General features: G+C 35.6%; 1 protein-coding gene across 1 annotated transcript in view; it reads right to left on the bottom strand.

Annotated features, from left to right (window-relative positions):
• Window positions 1–21620, bottom strand: part of DIAPH2 (diaphanous related formin 2) — a gene marked incomplete at its 5' end in the record, with an annotated part of 895530 nt that overhangs the window by 427113 nt on the left and 446797 nt on the right. Inside the window, one exon of the mRNA XM_079728322.1 lies at window positions 14945–15184. Within this exon, the coding sequence (XP_079584448.1) occupies window positions 14945–15184 (240 nt within the window). The remainder of the gene's footprint in view (window positions 1–14944; window positions 15185–21620) is intronic.

Raw genomic sequence — 21620 nt, 5'->3', positions numbered from 1 at the left:
AAGTTATTCTAAATTGGTATAGAAATAGTTTACAAGCATGAACATCCCTAAGGTCTTCAGTGGTTTCTCTCAGAAATGGTTTAAGCATTTAACTAAAACTTGTGACTTTTATTGTCATGAGGATTTTACTTAACAAAACTGTTTTATATGCATGAGGTTTGAGAGTGGGTGGAAGAGTTTTGGGTTTTTTTTTTTCTGTACATAGCTTTAAAGATTATCACCACCACCAACTGAGTGTATAGAATTGATCTTGCTATCTATATACAGTGTAAATAAATGACATTTGGTGGTGCAACACTAGTGGTTTTATCTATTTAAGAACAACCTTTAAGGCCCAAGATATGTAATATTGCTAAAGTATAATTAGAATCTGGCATAATTAGAATCTGAGGAGTGGCTATTTAGGGGTGAGTTACATAATTAGCTATGTCCATTCATTTGTTTTCATGACTGTATATTATTCCACCACATGAAAACAATTAATTTTAGTTACAGTCCCGTGTTGACCATTTCCATTATCTAGTTTCCTTTTTTTGGTGGGTGGGGGAGTCATTATTACTGATATTCTTATAGATAATGGTGCCGTGAACATTATTTTATTATAGTAAAATACACATAAAATAAAATTTACCATTTTAAGCATTTTTAAGTATACAGTAAAGTGGTGTTAAGTACATTCAACACTGTTGTGCAACCATCACCACTGTCCATCTCCAGAAATTTTTCCCATACTGAAATTCTGTACCCATTAAACAGTAATTCTCCATCCCCCTCTCCCCTCCCCACCCCCCAGCAACCACTATTCTACTTTCTGTCTCTATTAAGTTGTCTATTCTAGATACCTCAATTAAGTGGAATTATCAATATTTGTCCTAATGTGTCTGGCTTATTACACTTAGCATAATGTCTTCAAGGTTCATCCATGCTGTAGGATATACCAGAATTTCCTTCTTTTTAAAGGCTGAATAATATCCCTTTGTATGTATATACCACATTTTGCTTATCCATTCATCTGTCAGTGGACACTTAGGTTGCTCACACCTTTGGCTATTGTGAATATAATGCTGCCATGAATAATGGTATACAAATATGTGTTCAAGTCTCTGCTTTCAATTCTTTTATGTGTACATCCAGAAGTGGAATGCTGCATCATATGGTAATTCCATGTTTAATTTTTTTTTTTTTTCCTGTACGCGGGCCTCTCACTGTTGTGGCCTCTCCCGTTGCGGAGCACAGGCTCCGGACGCGCAGGCTCAGCGGCCATGGCTCACGGGCCCAGCTGCTCCGCGGCATGTGGGATCTTCCCGGACCGGGGCACGAACCCGTGTCCCCTGCACTGGCAGGCGGACTCTCAACCACTGTGCCGCCAGGGAAGCCCCATGTTTAATTTTTTGATTAACTACCATACTATTTTCCACAGGGGCTGGACCATTTTACATTCACACAAGCCAATCCACAAGGGTTCCAATTTCTCCATTTCCTCTCTAACACTTTTGTTTTCTGTTTTTTTTAGATAGTAGCCATCCTAATGGATATGAAGTGGTATCTCATTGTGGTTTTGATTCACATTTCCCTAATGATTAGTGACGTTGAGCATATTTTCATGTGCTCATTGGCCATCTTCTTTAGAAAAATGTCTTAAAATCTTTTGCTCAATTTTTTTTTTTTTTTTTTTTTTTGCGGTACGCGAGCCTCTCACTGTTGTGGCCTCTCCCGTTGCGGAGCACAGGCTCCGGACGCGCAGGCTCAGCGGCCATGGACCACGGGCCCAGCCGCTCCGCGGCATGTGGGATCCTCCCGGACCGGGGCACGAACCAGTGTCCCCTGCATCGGCAGGCGGGCTCTCAACCACTGCGCCACCAGGGAAGCCCTTTTGCTCATTTTTGAATTAGGTTGCTTGTGTTTTGTTGTTGTTGTTGTTCAGTCGTAGGAGTTCTTTATGTATTTTGGATATTAATCCTTTATCAGATATGTGATTTACAAATACTTTCTCCCATTCTGTGGGTTGTCTTTTTACTCTATTGATAGTGATTATTTCTTTACATGTCTACAGAGTGATTATTCTTGTACCTGTCTCCAGAGTCCTTATGTAAGCTCTTATCTAGAGAATATACTAGGAGTTGCATTTCTGGTTATTGTATCTTCAGTATTTCTAAATCTTACCAAATTGTTTTCCAAAGTAGAGGTACCAAGTTACATTCTCACCAGTAGTTCCCCTTGACACATATTCTTTTTTTTTTTTATTATTAGTTTCTGCTTTATAACAAAGTGAATCAGTCATACATATACATCTGTTCCCACATCCCTTCCCTCTTGCGTCTCCCTCCCTCCCACCCTCCCTATCCCACCCCTCCAGGCAGTCACAAAGCACCGAGCTGATCTCCCTGTTGACACATATTCTTAGTCATACTTGATATTATCAGAATTTTAAAAATTTTGCCCATCTCACAGGTATGAAATGATATGTCCTTGTGGTTTAATTGTAGGTGTGAATACAAAATGGTACAAGCATTTTGGAAAACAGTATCTTTTAAAATTAAACCTTACTTTCCATAAGACACAGCATTCCCAGTCCTAGGTATTTACCCAAGATAAAAGAAATTTATATCTTGTACATGAATATTAAGAGCAGCATTATTTGTAATAGAAACAAAGTAGAAACCCAAATGTCCATCAACTGATGAATAAAAATGTGGTATATGCATACAGTGGAATATTATTGAGTAATAAAAATAAACTACTGATATATGCCACAATATTATGCTGAGTGAAATCCACACCAAATACAAAGTAACACAAAAGACTACATTATTGGATGATCTCATTCATATGAAATTCTAGAAAAAGGTAAAACTATAGTGACTGAAAGCAAATAAGAGGTTGCCTGGAGCTGGGAGTGGGGATTGACTGCAAAGGGGCATGAAGAAACTACAGGTTGATAGAACCGTTTCGTGCCTTGATTGTAGTATATACAAATAACAAATTTCATCAGACTGTATACTTAAAAATGAGTCAATTTGATTGTATGTCAATTATATTTTAGTTAAGTTACTTTAAAAAATTACAGGTTAAGTTCAAATCTATCTTGATTGTGAACATATTTTACTTCTGAAATAATTAACACAACAACAAACAAAAGTCCTATGGAGATGCTTCCAGAATTTGACAAGTACCCAGGCATTTCTCTATATTTCTCATATATTTCATGAAAGCTGAAACTTGTAAACATAAAAAGATTTGAATGAACCAGGCTGTGGCTGATGAAAAATCCTTTGAATCGTACATCAGCATCTCTCCCCAGATCTTTCAATAGCTTACAATGCTTTTCAACTTCCTTCAGCACAGGTTTCCAAAGTAAAATATTCTGTTTTGATATAAGTATCTAATAAGGAGTTTGGGATTAACATATACACACTACTATATATAAAATAGACAACCGACAAGGACCTACTGTGTGGCAGGGGTCCCCAACCCCCGGGCCACAAACTGGTACCGGTCTTTGGCCTGTTAGGAACCGGGCCACACAGCAGGAGATGAGCAGCGGGCCGGCCAGTGAGCAAAGCTTCATCTGCTGCTCCCCAGGGCTCCCTGTCGCTTGCATTACCGCCTGAACCATCCCCCTCACCCCGACCCCGGTCCGTGGAAAAACTGTCTTCCACGAAACCTGTCCCTGGTGCCAAAAAGTTTGGGGCTGGTGCTGTATAGCACAGCGAACTATACTCAAAATTCTGTAATAATATATATGGGAAAAGAATCTGAAAAAGAATATATAAACATATATGTATAACTGAATCACTCTTCTGTACACCTGAAACTAATACAGCATTGTAAATCAACTATATTTCAATAAAAATTAAAAAAAAAGTATCTAGTTATTTGCTTGTATTTTAAGATTCAGTTCCTTTTTCTAAATAGTCAACTTCTGAAATAGCTTATATTTCCTCATACTAAGTTGCTTGGATTCCAAAGAGTGATTCCTCACACAGAGCATTAAACAGTGACTTTCTTCATTCTTACTTAATATATCTGAAAAATCTCAGGACATTCTCTTGTTAAAAGAAATATTACTTGATTTTTTTTTTGTCCAATTAGTGAATAAGGAAGGGTACAGACACATAACAGTTATACAGTGGTACCATTATATTAATGTTTTTGAACAGGTACTGATGAATTTTGTCCAAAATTTTAAAAATAATAAGAACTAATTATAGAAAGCAGGTAGAAACTTATGAAAAGCAGTTTTAAAGATACTCTTACTGTACCATAAAAGGCAAGAGAGTATTCTGAGAATGCAGATTAAAAAAAAAAGATGAAAAAAAATGAATGGCAAGTCTGTGTGCTCGTCCCCATGACAGAAGTCAGGAAAAGCAAAATCTAAGCTTTGGTTTGTGGGAGAGAAGTAAAGCACATGTTGTAAATAAGGCTGGTATTGTGCTTTTCCTTTCTAAAGAAGAGGGGGGCAGCTTTATAGTATGGGCTATCATATAAATAACAGAGTACTTTGTTATTTTGTAGTTAGTTAACCAGTATTTATAGCAACATAGACTATTTTTCATGTGTGCTATTATATAAAAGCCATCACCTCCCTGCTCTCCACCCCATTTTTCCCTATTTTTCCTCCCTGTCCCTTGTTTTAGTATTACAATGTTCTGTATTTGGCAACTAGCTCATCAGGCCCTCAAGGACTAGATACATATGTTTTATTTCTCTTTATTCCTGCAAAGCATCTAGCACAGGGCTCCACAGAAAATAATCAATAAATGTGGCCAACTTGCTGCCCCAATACTATCTAAAATGTATTTATATGTATATAAATACTTCTTAGATTCCCTAAAATTATCATAGGGATAATTGGATGTTCAGAGTTTTATTTGAATATTAACTGCTTATAAACCCCCTTCCATGGTCATCAGCCCTCCTTCTTAAAGTTCTGCCATGCCTTCATTAGTATGGTTTCATTGGACAGGAAAATCAGTTTGTAAGATAATCACTCACATTCAGTCACAGTAGCCACAATTTTTTGAACAACAGTCTCATACAGGGTCGAAATCCCCTTTGAACAAAGCTTTTATAGAGTAAAAAGGCATTTGTCTTCAAGCTTCCTAATTATATTCACTAAATGCTGTTCATGTTGTCAACTTTCCCCCACTGTGAGAATTACAAAATCAGTGATAAGATTAAACTCAGAAAATGACTAAGCAATTCACAGAATACTAAGCCAGCTGGGTTCATTTAAATCCTCTATGGAAACAGTCTTTGTGGTGAACCTAGCAAGACCTACAGCTAGTCCCATAAATCATCATTTTTTTGGTCTGCTCCAGTGCTGAAATTATTTATTGCCACTCCTGATATATGGGAGACTCATCAAGAACCAAAAAAAAAAAAAAGCTTTTTTATAAACTAGAGAATTATTCATCTCTGCCAGCCATACTACCCAATAGAACAGTTAACTATATCCATTATTGTTTAGTCACAATGACTTCAATGAGTATCTTTATGGCACAGTATTAAGTTGACTGTGTTTTTCATATCAATGTAAGAAGATAAAATTTTAAAAATGAAAGAAAATACAGATGTGTTCGTTGTTTTTGTTTCCTTGAAACGAGTCTGTATTTAATGAGTCATAAACAAAGCCATATATGAGTCCCCTACTGGAAACAAATTATACCCCTCACTATAGTTCTCTATACAAATATATATTGTTGGCTTTTTAAATAATTATTATTGGCAGAAGATAAGGAGCATAATATGGCAACTCATACTTTGCATTTTTAAAAGCTCTTTACAAGTTTGTCAATTTACATGTAAGAAGTATTTAACTCAATCTTATTTTTCTCTGATCATCCAATTCTGAAAATCATTGCTGAAACTTTCTCACTCCTTCATTCTCTCTCTCTTATTTTGTCTCTCAATCTCTCTCTCCCACTCTCATTCTCTCTCTACACACACACACACACACACACACACACTTTTTGATTGGGTCTGGCTTTTAATTCCTTTTTCTCAATCCTTCCCCTAACATAAAACTTTCAAAAATTGGAATCTCTTCCATATCAAAAAGATCATGTGTTTGCATAGGGAAGTGCAGTAACTAGGCATAACTAGTCCACAAGGCAAGTGTGTACGTATGTACAATATATATTCATGTTACCCCTCATATCAAGTTATCTAGACTAATGGAAGGCAAGTTTAACTGTAACACAGAGAAGTTAAAACCAGGGCTAGCAGCATAGGCATCACAATATTAAGAATTACAGTTAAGAGTCTTGTGTGTGTGTGTGTGTGTGTATGTGTGTGTTTAGAGGACAGAACATCTTCACATATATAAGTAAAATAGAAAAAAATATTGAGAGGGAAAAAAAATGTTTCCAAAGCAGCCTGTGTTGACAAGGAATACTAATCAAGTCTGTATCAGACAAATTACATTTATAGACTACTGTTCTCCAGAGAATTTAATAAACTGAAAATTGGGGGAATATAATGAAGTTTTCACACAACCTATAGTGTTGTAAATGTGATAATATCTAAACAGATGCAATCAAATTCTGAGAAAACAAACAAGTGTTACATTTAAAGTATTAGCGGACTAATTTGCAGCAATGGAGGTAAATTAATGAATATTTCAACTTAGAGAAAAATCTTTAAATAAGCTCATGGAAACTCTGTATTTTTAGAGGGAAGTAGGAAAATAAATGTGTGAGTCTGTTTCTTTTCATCAGAGCTCAAGATTTCAAAAAAAGGTATTCTCATAGACATACTCTTTCATAACTATACCAATTTGAAGTACATCTACAAAATAGGTTAATCCCTGTGCCTAACATGATCATATAGTTTTACCCCTGCTGATACAGCAGTCTTTTCTCCCATCTCAATTCTGTAACGTAGGCCACAGAGAATAAGAAAGATACAATGCGTCTCCACATTAACATAAATCTGGGAAATGTGACCATTTGGAATAATTGAGATATCTATCTTAGAAGAAAGCACCTCTAAAGACAGAAACACACACTACCTTCATCAAGTTTTCTTTCTACTTAAGGAGTCAATCTGTATGTGCAGGACACTATAGTATAGGGATATAAAGAGACTAGGTACCTTACATCTTAGAAGTGGAAAAAAAGCTGATTTTCAAACTGAAGGACAATCTTCAAAGCATTTGGTAGCGTATTCACGGGATTACAAAATTAGGGAGATGGGCTCATATGTTCCCAACTCTTAGAGGGCTGTATTTTTAAAAAGAGAACCTCAGAAGTAGCCTGTGTTTTCCTCAGATTTTTAAATGGCATGAAGGACACTGGAGGTGAGGACTCTGGATTGGATTTCTGAGCTGGTATCCACACATCTTGATTACTGGAGAAATGAGATGACTGAAGCAATCTTTCAGTATTACCATTTGCCCATTTGCACAAGTCCACATGCACTGATTAATAATATGTGCTTGAGGACATATAATGAATAACATCTGGGAATTAAAAGAACTTATGGAGAATTGTTTCTTTAAACAAATAAATTTAGAGTTCTTTAAATTTAAACATTTCTGCATTTACTGACTTAAGTAATATTAATGCTTGCTCTTTGAAAATCACAACTTTGGGTATACTGATTTTTGTGAAGAACTACGGGAAACAAAACCCTTGACACAGTTATAAAAACTGAATCTAAAATGTCACCACTGACATAGTCACACAAGAGTTGAACATTCATCTTTTCAACACTGAATGCTTCTCAATGATGAGAACCCATTAAGCACAATACAATACAACACAAAGGATTTAAATAAAGGTCGACCGTCAAATAAGCTGAACAAAGAAAACCATCTAACATTAAGAATGATATCCTGTCCTTATGTCATTCTATGGTGCTTAGTTATTTCAAAGTCAACAATGGTGAATGTTCTTGCTTCAACGTAATATAATGAGACACAGACAAACCCTTAACTTGAGATGTTTGTGTCTATTGGTCATGAATAATGAATGAATGATATGGTGTATCACTATTTTATGTGGTGACATTTTAAAATGCAAAGTAACATGAGTGAGCACCTCTGTATTTTGCTGTAGCTTTGGATCTTATATCACTGATTATAACAGGTGAATCATAGAGATCACCAGCTGAAAACTCTGCTGCAAAGAGCCCACAGAAAGGAAGGCTAAAAGGACCCACAGGGAAAAAAAGGAAAGCTTGGTAAGAGGACCTAACATTCCATCCAACCCTGTTCTTGACAGAGAATCTAATCTTCCCTTACACAGAATTGTTCCAGGACAAATTGTCTCCCTCAAAGCAATTTTCTTCTCAGCAAATTATCAATCACATCTCCCCCAAATCCAAATAATGCCATACACTGTCTTATAGGAGAAAGCATATTTGAGTGATGCAAAAGAGGTCATCAAATTCTAAAAACTACCTTGAGCCACTGAAATAATTTGAGTCCCAGGAAATGTGGGATTCTAACTTTGCCTCCAATACTGAGTGATCCTGGGTAAACCATCTCTCTGGAGAACAGATGTTCATTTGTAGAAAATATGTATTGAGAAGAGCAGCCAACCCTGCCTCCACAAAACTGATATGGTCTGAGAGCCTGTACATACAAAGCAAGTGATTGCTCTATAATTATGTAGATTATTAGGTGTTATTTTATTACAAATATATAGGTTCCACTACCTGGATACATTAAAATCTATTAGAGGAAGACAAACTTTCTATTAATATTCCTCTAATGACTTCTATTTCAATTTGAATAATAAAAAAGAGAGATTCCTCATTTTACAAGCCACTGGAGAGTCAAGAAAGTCCACCTGTGATTTTCCCCATTTTCAGTACCCTGTAAGGGACAGAGTTGGTTCTGTAATGCTTCCTTGAAATGAGCCACATATGACTAAACCTTCTGTTACAATTTAGTGAGAGGCAGTGTGTTGCAAGGTTTTGGACACAGAAAACCTAGATTTAGGCCCAAACGTGGACATTTAATAGCTTTCTGATCTTGAAAAAAATTGCATAACCTCACTGGGTTTTAGTTTTCTAATTTGAAAAATGGGGTTAATAATAATAAACCTCTCTGAATCACAAGGGATACATCTAAACTGTAAAAGCATAGGCAACCAAGTGTGTAGACTAGTGACCAGGATTTATTGACCTTTGCTAAGGTGCCTTTCAGTATATTTTACAGTGGTTATTTTCAACAATATCTTTGGTTTTAAATTAATAGTCCCATATTTATTTATTAACCCATATTTGAGGGTGAATTTTTGGTTTATATTGATAGCAAACAATACATTTTTATGTTTTTACAACTAAACCATAGCATAGTGTTACATTTACATATTTAATAGTTTCGCTGGTAAAAATACACTCTTTATATCTGTGAGACACTAAATTCTCTCACTTAAAAAAATGCTAATACTTATGTTGAACACTCACAACAAATCCTTTTATTTAATCAAATTGCCTACCTTTCATTCAGTAGTAATCTATTGAGGGCTTCCTATACAATAGACACTGCGGATAAAATGTAGAATAAAATAATAACCACCCTCCATGAGTTCTGAGTCTTTAGAGAGAAAGAGAGATAGAATAATTATAGTGCAGTGTGAACAGTCCTATAATAATTAGACTCACAGTGTGTAGTGGCAACCAGAGAAGAAGAGCTAAAGGGTAAAAACCAGGTGAAGAAGAGTAGCAAAGGACATTATAAAAATGTGAAAGGCAAGCTGTTCCAGTTACATGTTTTTAAAAAAAGGGTGAGAGAGAGAAAGATAGAAAGCGTAATCAGGAGGCCAAGACTCTACCTCTAATTTCATAACTAAAGTGACCAACTGTCCCAGCTTACCTAGGACTGTCCCAATTTTAGTAGTGAAAGTCCTGAATCCCAGGAAAGCTCTTAGTCCTGGGTAAACCAAAACAGTTGGTCGCTATATCCAGCTTTATGAACCTGACTGTCACCTAGTAAGAAGGTGGCTGTCTGCAATTCAGAAGGAGAGCCCTCACCATATACCAACCAGGCTAGCATCTTGATCTTGAACTTCCAATCTCCAAAACTGTGAGAAAATAAATTTCTGTTTTTTTTGTTTTTTATTATTTTATGACTTATGTTTTTTTTTTTTAACATCTTTATTGGAGTATAATTGCTTTACAATTGTGTGTTAGTAAATTTCTGTTGTTTAAGCCACCAAGCCTATGGTATTCTTTTATGGCAGCACGAGCTGACCAACACACCAACCAAAGTATTTCACTTCTCTAATGGTCAGTTTTCTCATTTGCAGGCTGAAGGGGTTAGATTAGATACTTTCTAATGTTAAGGTTCTAAGTTTAGATAGAGATAATCCACATCATTTCAGCTAAAAACGATTAGATACTGTAAAGTTTTTAGAATACTTAGATGTAACTTTTTGCTTAGATCTTTTATAGATTTTCTCTTGAATTACACATTTCTAAATTGTGCTTCCATAGACAGCAGTCATTTTCCTTACAAATCACATTTTCTGGTACATTATATTTTGCACTGAAACTGAACCTAATTCACTCTCCATTTTACAACTTCTCTAGGGGAGATAGATGCCTTCTTTTGTATACTTGGGGAGATATCTGTAATACTCTGTCACTAATACCATGAGATGACCTCTAGGAAATAAGGCCTTTATGTTACATACACTTTATATAAATGATGAATCTTAGAAAAAAGTAGCATAATTACATTACTTTATTAACCCTACTAAATTAAAGTTAGATATCTAAAATTTTCTCCACAGTAAAACTAAATGTTTTCTTCAGGTTCTTTGTATGCCATATTTCACATCTGTACAAAAACACATCATTATACCATATCATAATTTGTTATGTCTCTCTGTCCAGCTACAATGACTGGAAAGTCACAGTATGGGTGAAGGAGATATTAACTCAAGGCAGAAAAACAAAGGTTTTTGGCCTTCATAAGTTATAAAATGGGCTGTGAGTGATTTTCAAAAAAAAAAAAACAGTTACGGAGGCAAGATACTGAAGCTAGTATACAAATTACTCAAAATCGTCTCACAACCTGCCAATCAATGTTATTTGTTTCCAACCTACACCCAATATTCAAGGCAGTGTAGTTTTCCAATTCAGCTTCAAACACATCATGATTATTCCTAGTCATATACCATCATTAAAAAGAACTACTACCATTTTTTAACATTATAATTCTTCAAAGTACTGTGACAAAGATCGTTTTATTTGACCCTGAAAACAACCCTATGAAAATACACAAGGGGTATGGTATACTTCCTCATGTATAGATGAGGAAACAGGTTTGGAGAGAGTAAGTGACTTGGCCATGAAAATTTAGCTAGTGATGGGCAAAATGGAAGCTAAAATGTAAGTTCTAAGGCCAGTGTTCTCCCATCTTATAAGGTTATGGCTTCTTCCCTTTGTATAACTTAATTATACCTATCCTTCAAGATCCTTCTGTTCTAATTTATGAGTACCACTCACCGCCACACCCATCACCAAAAAATTCCTCCCTCCTGAAGTCCTGCTAATCTGAAAGTAATCTCAATGGCCATTAATTTTTATATTCATTGCTAGAAGTATATTGTGACATTATGTAATATTCTGTATGTATATTTCCTGGCTACTCAACTGTATCAACTGTATCACAAGCTCCTTGAGCTTTCTATGTGTCTTCTGTAATGTTTGTATTCCCTAGTATACCGACCATCTGTTTTGTTTTGCCTTTGTTTGTTCAGGCCTGGCTTTTATCCCTTCATCTGCCCCTAACCTTCGGTATCCTCATCCTTGGTAACAGCCTCCTTTAGGGCATGACCAATCATCCATCACAGTAGTCTTGGTAGCACTGTCACTCAAGGTTCTTTGCCCTCCCTTGGACAAAGGGTATTCTGATAATCTACGCCAGGCCAATTGGTCTCTCTTTCTAATTAGAATTTGAATCAAATACAAGGAAAGGAGGAAGAAAATGGAATATACCCCAGAGGCAACTTCCTGGAAAGACTTTCCATTCATTCCTGCTCTCTGCATTCTCAAAGCTGCCATAGTTGCTGCTCTTTTAAAGGCCAAGTTCTTCAGCCTTTCCTCAGTTTCTGGCTGAGCTCCTCCTTATAAATTCTATTTTTTGCTTAAATCAGGCAGAGGCACTTTCTGTTGCTTGCAAACAAAGATCCTTATCTGATATACCCACAAAGCTTAGTGCCTAGGGAGTGCTAAGTATTTTTAAATGTTTCATTCTTATGTAGATTATATGTTATTACACACTGAAAACACAAACAACAAATGGCCCTGAAGTACAACACTGCTATTGGTTAGAATTTTAATAACCAGCAGGCGAGCAGGGGCCAAGCTAACATTGGAGACTCATCTGCATAGAAATGATTTTTATTACAGTTCAGCACCCTGGATTGGAGACTCACAAAGTGATACTACACTGTTGCAAATGAACAAAGTATTTTGTGGTGAGGGTAGTACTTATAGTAATGGTACCATTTAGTGATATTTGACATTTAAGTTAACCCGTCTGTTTTCCTTTTTGTCCCAAATATTATAGGAGCCAAATGTGACCATCTGAATTTTTAATATTACTTTACTACAAGAAACATCTGATAAGTTTAACTGCTTATGTTGTGGTTCCTTTTTAACTAGGTGAATATTTTAACATAATCTATAGCTTCATGTGAAAAGCAGTAGATTACAGTTTTAAATTCACTGAGAAAAGAAATTATCATTGAATATTAATTAGGTAAATGGTATCATTTTAAAAGCATAATCAGTGCCCTGCAAAGCAATTTCCCTCTGCTATTTTTTAACAACAACAACAACAACAACAAACAAACACTGAGAGAAATCAACCAAGTAATCTTTTACAATATAACTGGAATTTAACACCAATTCTAGCTAACCATACATCAGTAGTTAACTCAGTTTCGAACAGTTTATAAACCTAAGCTAACTATTTCTATGTACTTCAGTAAATTTCTGTCATTTTAGACATTTACATCTAATCAGAATCCTTTGTATTCCAGGAGCATCCTTTTAATCCTAGATATTGTGGGAATATCATACATGTATATGATATTTCTTTCTTAATGACAAGTATTTCCCTGAAGATAAAAATCCTACTGAAAAGTGGGAGAGGGTAGAAGATTTTTAAACATTCACTTCTTTCTCTTTTAGAACATCTATTACTACATGCTAGTATTTCCCATAAGATTATTTTTTATTTTATTTGAAGTTGGCGAAAATCTTTGTGCAGAATCCTTTGAGCATACCTCTAGTGATAGATGTCAGAGCAGCGCTGTGTGGAAGAACTTTTATTTGACAGGTAGATGACAGGAAGAAGCCTCTCTCCAAAATACAAGATGCAACTGTACAATCCTTCTGTGAGATTAATATAATCTTTTGTTCCTACGTATAAATGACTTATTCATTCTTGCCTCAAAAATATCAGTTCATGTAATTAATTTGAAATTAAGACACTTAAAAAAGGTACATATTTGTTCAAATTAGGATAGTTTGTTTTAAATGTTTTTTTATATGAATTAAATGTGAAACAGGTAACAATACAAATTTCCAATGATATTTTCTTTTAATTTATAATATTTTTGTAATCGCCAACCAAGAACACTTTAAGATTCACTCACTGTGCCTATAGTGTATACTCTAAACAAGTAGCATCTTGATAAAATATGCTTTTACTAGTGTTGAGTATATGATGTGCAATAAAATGAAAAAGTCTTAAATATTTAGTTTATCCTATAAATCGGGGTGTGAGTTATTCTAATTTATTACAAGCATAGCCTTATTCTTGTTGGTATTATCAAATAATTGCACATGTCCCCTAATATCATAAGAAGAGGGACCAAAAATATTTTTTTGACAAAAATCTAGCATGCCAGACCATCTTTCCTATCTTTCTTGCTTTCTTTCCTTACACCCCTCAAAAATAAATCGGGGGTAAACAGATACAATTTCATTATTCATCCTACTATCTACAAATGTTATTCTTTATGTCTATCCGGGTGAGAACTACCAGGAGCAAATCATTTTTGATACATATTAAAATGCTAGTCCATGTATATGTAATGCACATCTATTTAATGCATGAATAGAAAAGAAATTTATATCCATTCCTAGATTGGGGATTCTTGTAATAATATACTTCAAGAACTAACCAAAGTTCTGTAATGTTTTCAGATGTGAAAGAAAAAAAAAAGTGAAACAATGGTGAGATGTCAAAGATACATCGCTTGTTTTCAGACTTATTTTTGTCTCCAGCTTTCTTACAGGCCTTCCCCTTAGAGTCTGTTCAGTTTTCTTGTGTAACAGACAGATCTTTTCCTTTAATAAGGTGGTTTGCGCTAACCTAGAAATGGACATATACCATCACTTTTGCACTTGTCTGTTTCTTAGTTTACTTTTCACAAGAATGAAAGCGTAATCAAAACAATAAAACGATTATCACTTGATTTTTAAAAAAACTTTTAGTTAATGCACTAGATACCTAGTATAAGTTTAATAACACAACACTATTCAACAATAAAGAGTATTATTTTCTTGGAGGACAAAAAGCAAAGCATATTCAGAAGGCAATTTCTGGCTATCACCTCATTGAATTTAGCTCCTCAAATACTTTTTGGAGAGACATAAAACAAGTTTGAAGGGACTGAAATACAAGATTGCATCTACTTTATAAAAGCAAATTTTTTTGGACCTAAAAACTCCAGAAAGATTTGATCAGCAAGAGCTGAGTACTATACTACAAAAGAATTTGCAGTCTGAGATTTTACTACAGTAAGGTTTTTAAAAATAATTTATCTGTTTTAATTTAGATACAATTCACGTGCCATAAAATTCATCCTTTTAAAGGATACTTTTTTGGGCTTATGTACTATTGCTATTTAAAGTGACCCCTCTTGTAGATGAGATTATTGCTGTAAATTGGCATTATAAAGTGTTATCTTACCTTAGAGAGAAAGTTGATCTTAAAACCCAAAGACTGGGCATTTCTTGAGCCTGAGTTCATGTAGTTTCCAACCAAAAGAACTAACTCTAAAAGTCTGTTAAAGCTTTCACTTTTCTTCAGTTCTTCACAGGCCAGGGTTACTGCTATGATGCTTGGTTTGATGTTGTTTACATGTTCTTCAAACGTGAGCTTGAAAAGAATGCTATTGAGACGAGGACGCAACATTTTCACTGAGCTCATCTGTAAGATAAGGAATGCTGTATAAGAATATATATATATAGCCTGCTATTTTTCTCTCTAGTAGGGATCATTTTATAGACAATACTGTAAAACTTCTGAATAAAATGAATTCTCTCTGGGTTTTAACAAATATTATTCTACTTTGTTTTAGACATTTCAAAGGAATATTTTTTTTCAAAGTTTAAAGAAATAGCTGTTCAATTTTAAAGGAATAAATGAAATCATCCTTACCGCATTAAGAAAATATTATTGAAGCTAAACAGTTGCTGTATGTTAACTGCATAATCATTAGTCACCAATAGCATTTAAACTGCCAAAAATCTGTCCCTGAGGCAAAGTACAAAAATGTACAAACATGACATTGAGTTGAGTGAATAGTTGGGCCACATATAAAAAATGTACACGATGACAGAAAATGTAAGTGCAACCACATTTCCTAAAAAAAAATTACATATCAGTATGCTGTCTGAAACCAGAAGACTATCTCTGATTGAGCATTTAATAATTTTAAACCTAGGATTTTTATTAATAAAATGTATTAAATATTTATATATGCTCTAAAGAAGTTCACCTACTTGACAGAATGTTGATGTTAAATAATTAAGTTATGGTAAAATCACATGAACTTACTTTTAAGTACATTATTCAAGAAATCTATATTGGTTTTCTTCAAAACAGTTCAACTTAGGTTTTAATTAATTGTTTCATAGTATCGGTGCACATTCTCTATTCCCTTTGGTATAGCTCCTACGATAATAATTTCTTTTAGTCTTTAATTCCCCAAAACTCCAAGTCATTTCACTAGTTTTTATTCACCAAAGGGATTCTGGGAGAGAGGTGGGGGGAGGGTAGACACATGCACACACACAATGAAATTATTAACAATCCTAATTACATTTATTCTTTTTACACATATAGCTTAGTTTTCTTTTTAAATACAAATGCCAGGCACAGTGTAGGCATGAGATATCTGTAGACAACATGAAAAGAACTTGACAGCATAAACAAGAGTCCTTAAGCCACAAAGAACCCTTCAAAAGCAGCAAAATGAGCTGCTGAATAGACCCTACCTGCTCTAATACAAAAGCAAGCATAATTTATCATTTTAACTCTTTGAAATGAATTTTCACATTAACCATGGGTGTCTGCCTGTCCAAAAATTAACCTTTGCCATCTGCTAATCCCCCATACGCTTTCATGCTTTTTATAGGCAGATTATAAAAGTATGCTGGGAATATCTGCCTGTTACTATATCTACATAAGTCAGATCACTTATCAATAGCTTTTTTTTTAATACGATCAGGGTAGTATTCAAAGCATCCTACTGGGACTTCCCTGGCGGCGCAGTGGATAAGACTCTGCACTCCCAATGCAGGGGCCCAGGTTCAATCCCTGGTTAGGCAACTAGATCCCACACGCATGTCGCAACTAAGAGTTCGCATGCCACAACTAAGGAGCCCTGGAGCCGCAACTAAGGAGTCCACCTGCTGCAACTAAGGCCCGGTGCAACCACATAAATAAATAAATAAATAAATAAAATCTTAAAGAAAGAAAAAGCATCCTACTGTTTCTTCAGTACTCGCATGGTAACTATAAGACACACCATCTACTCACAAAAGGTGTCCAATATACCTCAAAACTCATAACACAATCACTTGAAAAATATACCTAGCGATAGAACCAGCCCATGATTCTAAATGGGTAAACAGAAATTAAGTGCTGGAGATGTTCACTGAAAGAAGAGAAAACTTTAAACTCTATGACTACAATGTTTAATGAAGGCTACACAGTAGAGGGGATACAAATGGATAAATAGATAAAAATTAAACGAGAGAGAGAGAGAGAGAAAGCGAGCAAACACAAACGAGGACCAAAAGGAAGTTGTGAAAAAAGGTTTATAGGTTAGGAATATATGAGGTATATACCTAGGGGCAGAATTTAGATCAAAGTACCTTAAGATTCCATGTAAAGGCTATAAAATTGGAAGCTAACCACACCAAAGTCTATGTCTCCATGAATGTGCAAAACTCCATGTGTATGTTTGTGGGGGAATCTAAGTTTCTATGTCATTTTCTGCCTTCATTTATGCCTCTACCACTGTCTCCAAATCCTTTCCCACTTAATTTTTCCTTTCTTTTCATTGTTAACTGGCTATCATTAGCACAGAAGTATGTTTCCTATCATTTTATATGTTTAGGAAGTAGTGGTTTTTCAGTCTCCCTGATGGTTAAAAAAGCCATAGAACTACTTTGACCAGGTGCTAGTCACCAAATACCTGTCCTTCTGCCCATGCTCTGTAGGATTTGTAGGAACCCTGCTCACCAGGGTGGCCTTGGTCTGAGGTCCACAGGGAATTTAAACCCTAGGCTCACATAGATTTTCTTTTAGTCTTGCTTCAGTTCTAATACCACTTGTTTTCATTCATATTTGTATCCTTTCTGGACTTTGTATTTCAATCCTTGGCCTAAAAACCCAAAGAGCAGGGATTTGATTTTTTTTTTTTTAATACCAGCTCCAACCAAAATAATGGACCAAAAGTGTACTTTCATAATTATAATAACAACAATCACGGCAAATGACATTTATTGAGTATTCTGTGCCAGACATTTTTCTACAGATGTGTTATATACATATATGCAGATTTGATTATCAAAACAACCCTAGGAAAAGGTTATTAGCCCTAGTCTCATTCTAAAGATGAGGAAAGTGAGACACAGAAATACTAAGGAACTAGCAGAGAGTCAAATTGTATGTTGAAGATCTGGAGATTTGAACTCAGGCATTCTGGCTACAGAATCCAGACTCTCAACCACTACACCACGCTGTCTCTTGAGTCATACTGAGAGCAGTATGTATGAGTGGCTGAAGGAGAGATTAGCGGCAGGGATACCATTAGTTAAGTCTTCAAATGGTCTTAGAAACAGGTAATGACCTAGGATGCTGACAGTAGGAAAGGAAAGGAAGCAATAGATACAAAAGGCAGAGTTAAGGAAGAAGCAGTGGGACTTAGTAAATGACCAGTTATGGGAGGAGAAAGTCAAAGATGGCTCCAAGGTGTAAAGTCCTTTGTGAGGTAAAATGTTGTTGGCATTAATGAAGGCCAAAGGAGATGCTGATTTGATGCAGTTTACTGTTTGTTTTTTTTTTGTTTGTTTCAGAGAATGAGGATAGATGAATTTGCTTCCCCTTATCTTCTGCCTACACTTCAGTAAGCTAACCAGGGACTAAGGCAGTGGGGGCCGGTAGGGTACAGCTTATTAGCAAATGCAACCAAAGGACTGAATCTAGAAACTTTTGCGTAGTTAGACTGTGTGAAACTAATCCACCTAATTTTTCTGCTTCAGTTTCCTCATTTGTAAAGCAGGGCAAAGTCCTGTCGAGCAGTCTTGTTTTGATAATTAGGTAGGAGCCAAATAAATGATCCATATATATTCTTTCTTTCTTTTTTAGTCTCTGCCTCTAGAGTTATGGAAAAGGTGAGGTAAACAGTGTGAGATTCAGAAGTGAAAAATATTACTTGGATGTTACCAAGACATTTTTATTAGCATTTAAGTGAACTTGGTTCACCATCCTCTCAGACACCAGTGTATTTTATTATTAACAAAGACACTATTAGATCCCCACTATGAAGACTCCAAATCTTGGAGTCATATTCAAATTCTGGTAAAGACAATGTAAGTTAATACCATTCCTTGCCTATATTTTAACCTGAAGAATTTCTTAGAATTGGTTCTTATTTTCAATTCTCACCATTCAAGCTTAAAATTTATGTACTTCAAGGTTGAATTACTAAAATAGACTATTTAAATATGTTCCCTGATCCCTCCAGCCTTCCCCCCTCCAAATTCTCACATGAATAGTAAAATGACACCTCTATAATAGGGAAATAACATTGCTTTCTTGGCATTTTGAGTTTTAGGTATTGTTATGATATCTGATAGCATTTGGAGATTCAGTCCTTGAGTTTAGGAGGAGATAAGTATCAGAGTTGGCAGATTTGGGAGTGACTGGATGGGTCACCTAGCATGGGTCCTTGCATTTATTAGACATTCAAATATTTGCTGACTGATTTTAAAAGCACTCCTTAGATGACTAACCATTTTCCAGATCTTCTCCCAAGGAGGACAGACAGGTTGTCTATTGAACAAAATTAACAGCCGACGGTAATGTTTTACTGCCCCCAAAATAATGTCTTCAGCTAAGATGTCAAACCAGAAATGCTAGGGAATTAACTTTGTTGAACTGCTGTTACTGGATACAATCTATCGTCAGTCAACCTGATTTGGGGAAGAGGTTGTGCGTCATAAGAGGATCAGAGTTGACCTCTGACTTGGCAAATTTTCTTCCGTCAATTACTCACTAGAGTAAAGTTTAGTGCAGAGCAGGTGATAAACATCATAGGTGATTTGAAAAAAAAAATCCTTGTAAAACAAATGGATGGATGGATGTATTCATTCATACAAACAGAAACTCCAGTATCAGCAAAGTGCTGGATTGGGAAGCAGATGCATAGTGTGAAGAGGTATCACAGTAGGCTGATGTGAGGCAGGAGGAGGGTACCCTACTCCCTATGTAAAGTCATTAGCTACCAAAAGTGTCATCCCAATTGTATTGCCCAGGCTCAATCTTAGCCTGGATTCAGAGCCCCGTATAACTATTTTGAAGGGTAGGTTAGAGAGAATTTTCCCCTTAATCCTCAGGGAGGGAGAGAAACTATTCTCTGCATTCTCTAGACCTATAAGGTACATTGTAGTGGAAGAAACAGGGACTTTTGAGTTATACAGACCTGGACTTGAACTATACTTCTGTTACTTTATAGTTATGATCTAATCCAAGTTACTGAATGTTCCTGAGACTTTATGTCCCCATCAGTAAAATGTATTTCTTAAGTCACTCATGCAAGTTGCAGTAAGACTTAAATGAGATCCTATGTGTAACATTACTGTCATGGTAGCTGACACAATGGAAGCACTCTAAAACAATAGCTCTTGTTGTTATTACCCTCTTTACTCATCCTCAGAAATTCCTAAGAAGGTACCATGGTCCCTGACTGTTCTCCCAAACCTGAGATAAAGTTTCTCTCATCCACAATTAAGGATTGTGTGTTACCAGGGCTTGGTGAAGAATGGCCCTCATTATCTATTTCACACTTTGTAAATATCGTGCAGTGCTCCCTTCAGTCTGTTTCAATGCATAATATACATTTACTATTAGAAATGTTAGCACTGAAAATGTGTTACTGTAAAAATCAAGAGGATTATGGAGGAGGTGAAACTATATGGATGTATCTCTTTAAAGGAGCCACAAAACAGTATGCTTTGATCATACTAATAGACTTTGCTGCAATCAGAAGTGTGAATTTTTATGATCAGACCAGGGTAGACTGATAGACAATAGTTGAATCTCCATTAGAGGATTTGAGTGTGTAAGTGAATGTCTTGGATAACTAAGCTTAGAAATCAAAGGAAGCACTGAGCGACATCCCCAGCCACAGATACAATTATTAAAAGGCGCATGTCTCGTAAAGGCATTTGAATGCACCTAAGTGATATAAGAAAATATAACAAAAGCTTGGCTGAAATGTATGTTTGTTTTTCCTTGTGGTTCCTCGCAGCATTTTAGATGACTGGCATCCTTTGTTTTATAATTCATTCCTTGAAGTGCTGTGGGCTGGTGACCAAGGTGTTGTATTATGTAGGGGATTTTTTTGTGTTACAAGATACTTGTCTGTCAAATCACATCAAGCAGCTATCATTTCTTTAGCTGATCTGCACTATATTAAAAAGAAAAAAAATGTACCCTGATGGCTTTAGTGAGAGCAGCTACAAGTGGGTTATTTCCCCAAAGAGTTAGACACAGTTTTGTTTATATAATTTGAATTTTATACACTTCACTACCTATGCAGCTGGTGAATACTGATGTTCTGCCATACTACCATAAGAATCCATAGAGAAAGAGAAAAGACCCAAGTGTAACAATCATGTGCGAAGAAGGAGGTAGCCACGTGCCACTCCTGCAGTCACGCGTCGCTCACCTTTAAGGGGATTTCTGTTACCTTTCATTTTGCATTGCTAAGAAACACACCTTCAACTGCCATCATATGTGAACATAACTGATCTTCTAGTGTCTTCAAAATATAATGTTAAAAATTTATTTGAATTAACAGATATATTTGTAAGAAATATACATTTGTTACAAGATGTCCCCTCCATACCTAAATACTATTGGGACCCAATGTATGGATACATTGAATATACAGAATAACTTTGTATAAGTGACTATAATTAAGGTGATGATAACAAAGTGACAATAAAGAAGAGTGGATTTAAGTTAGAAAGCAGGCAGAACTGCCTATAAAAGTTGTGAGATCCAGACTCCATGACTGAGCAAAAGTCTGCCTGGAAGTATGGAAATAAAGCAAGGACATCTGTAATTC

The sequence above is a fragment of the Hyperoodon ampullatus genome (genome assembly GCF_949752795.1).
Source record: "Hyperoodon ampullatus genome assembly, chromosome: X".
NCBI lineage: Eukaryota > Metazoa > Chordata > Mammalia > Artiodactyla > Ziphiidae > Hyperoodon > Hyperoodon ampullatus.
This window is presented reverse-complemented; position numbering and strand designations above follow the sequence as displayed.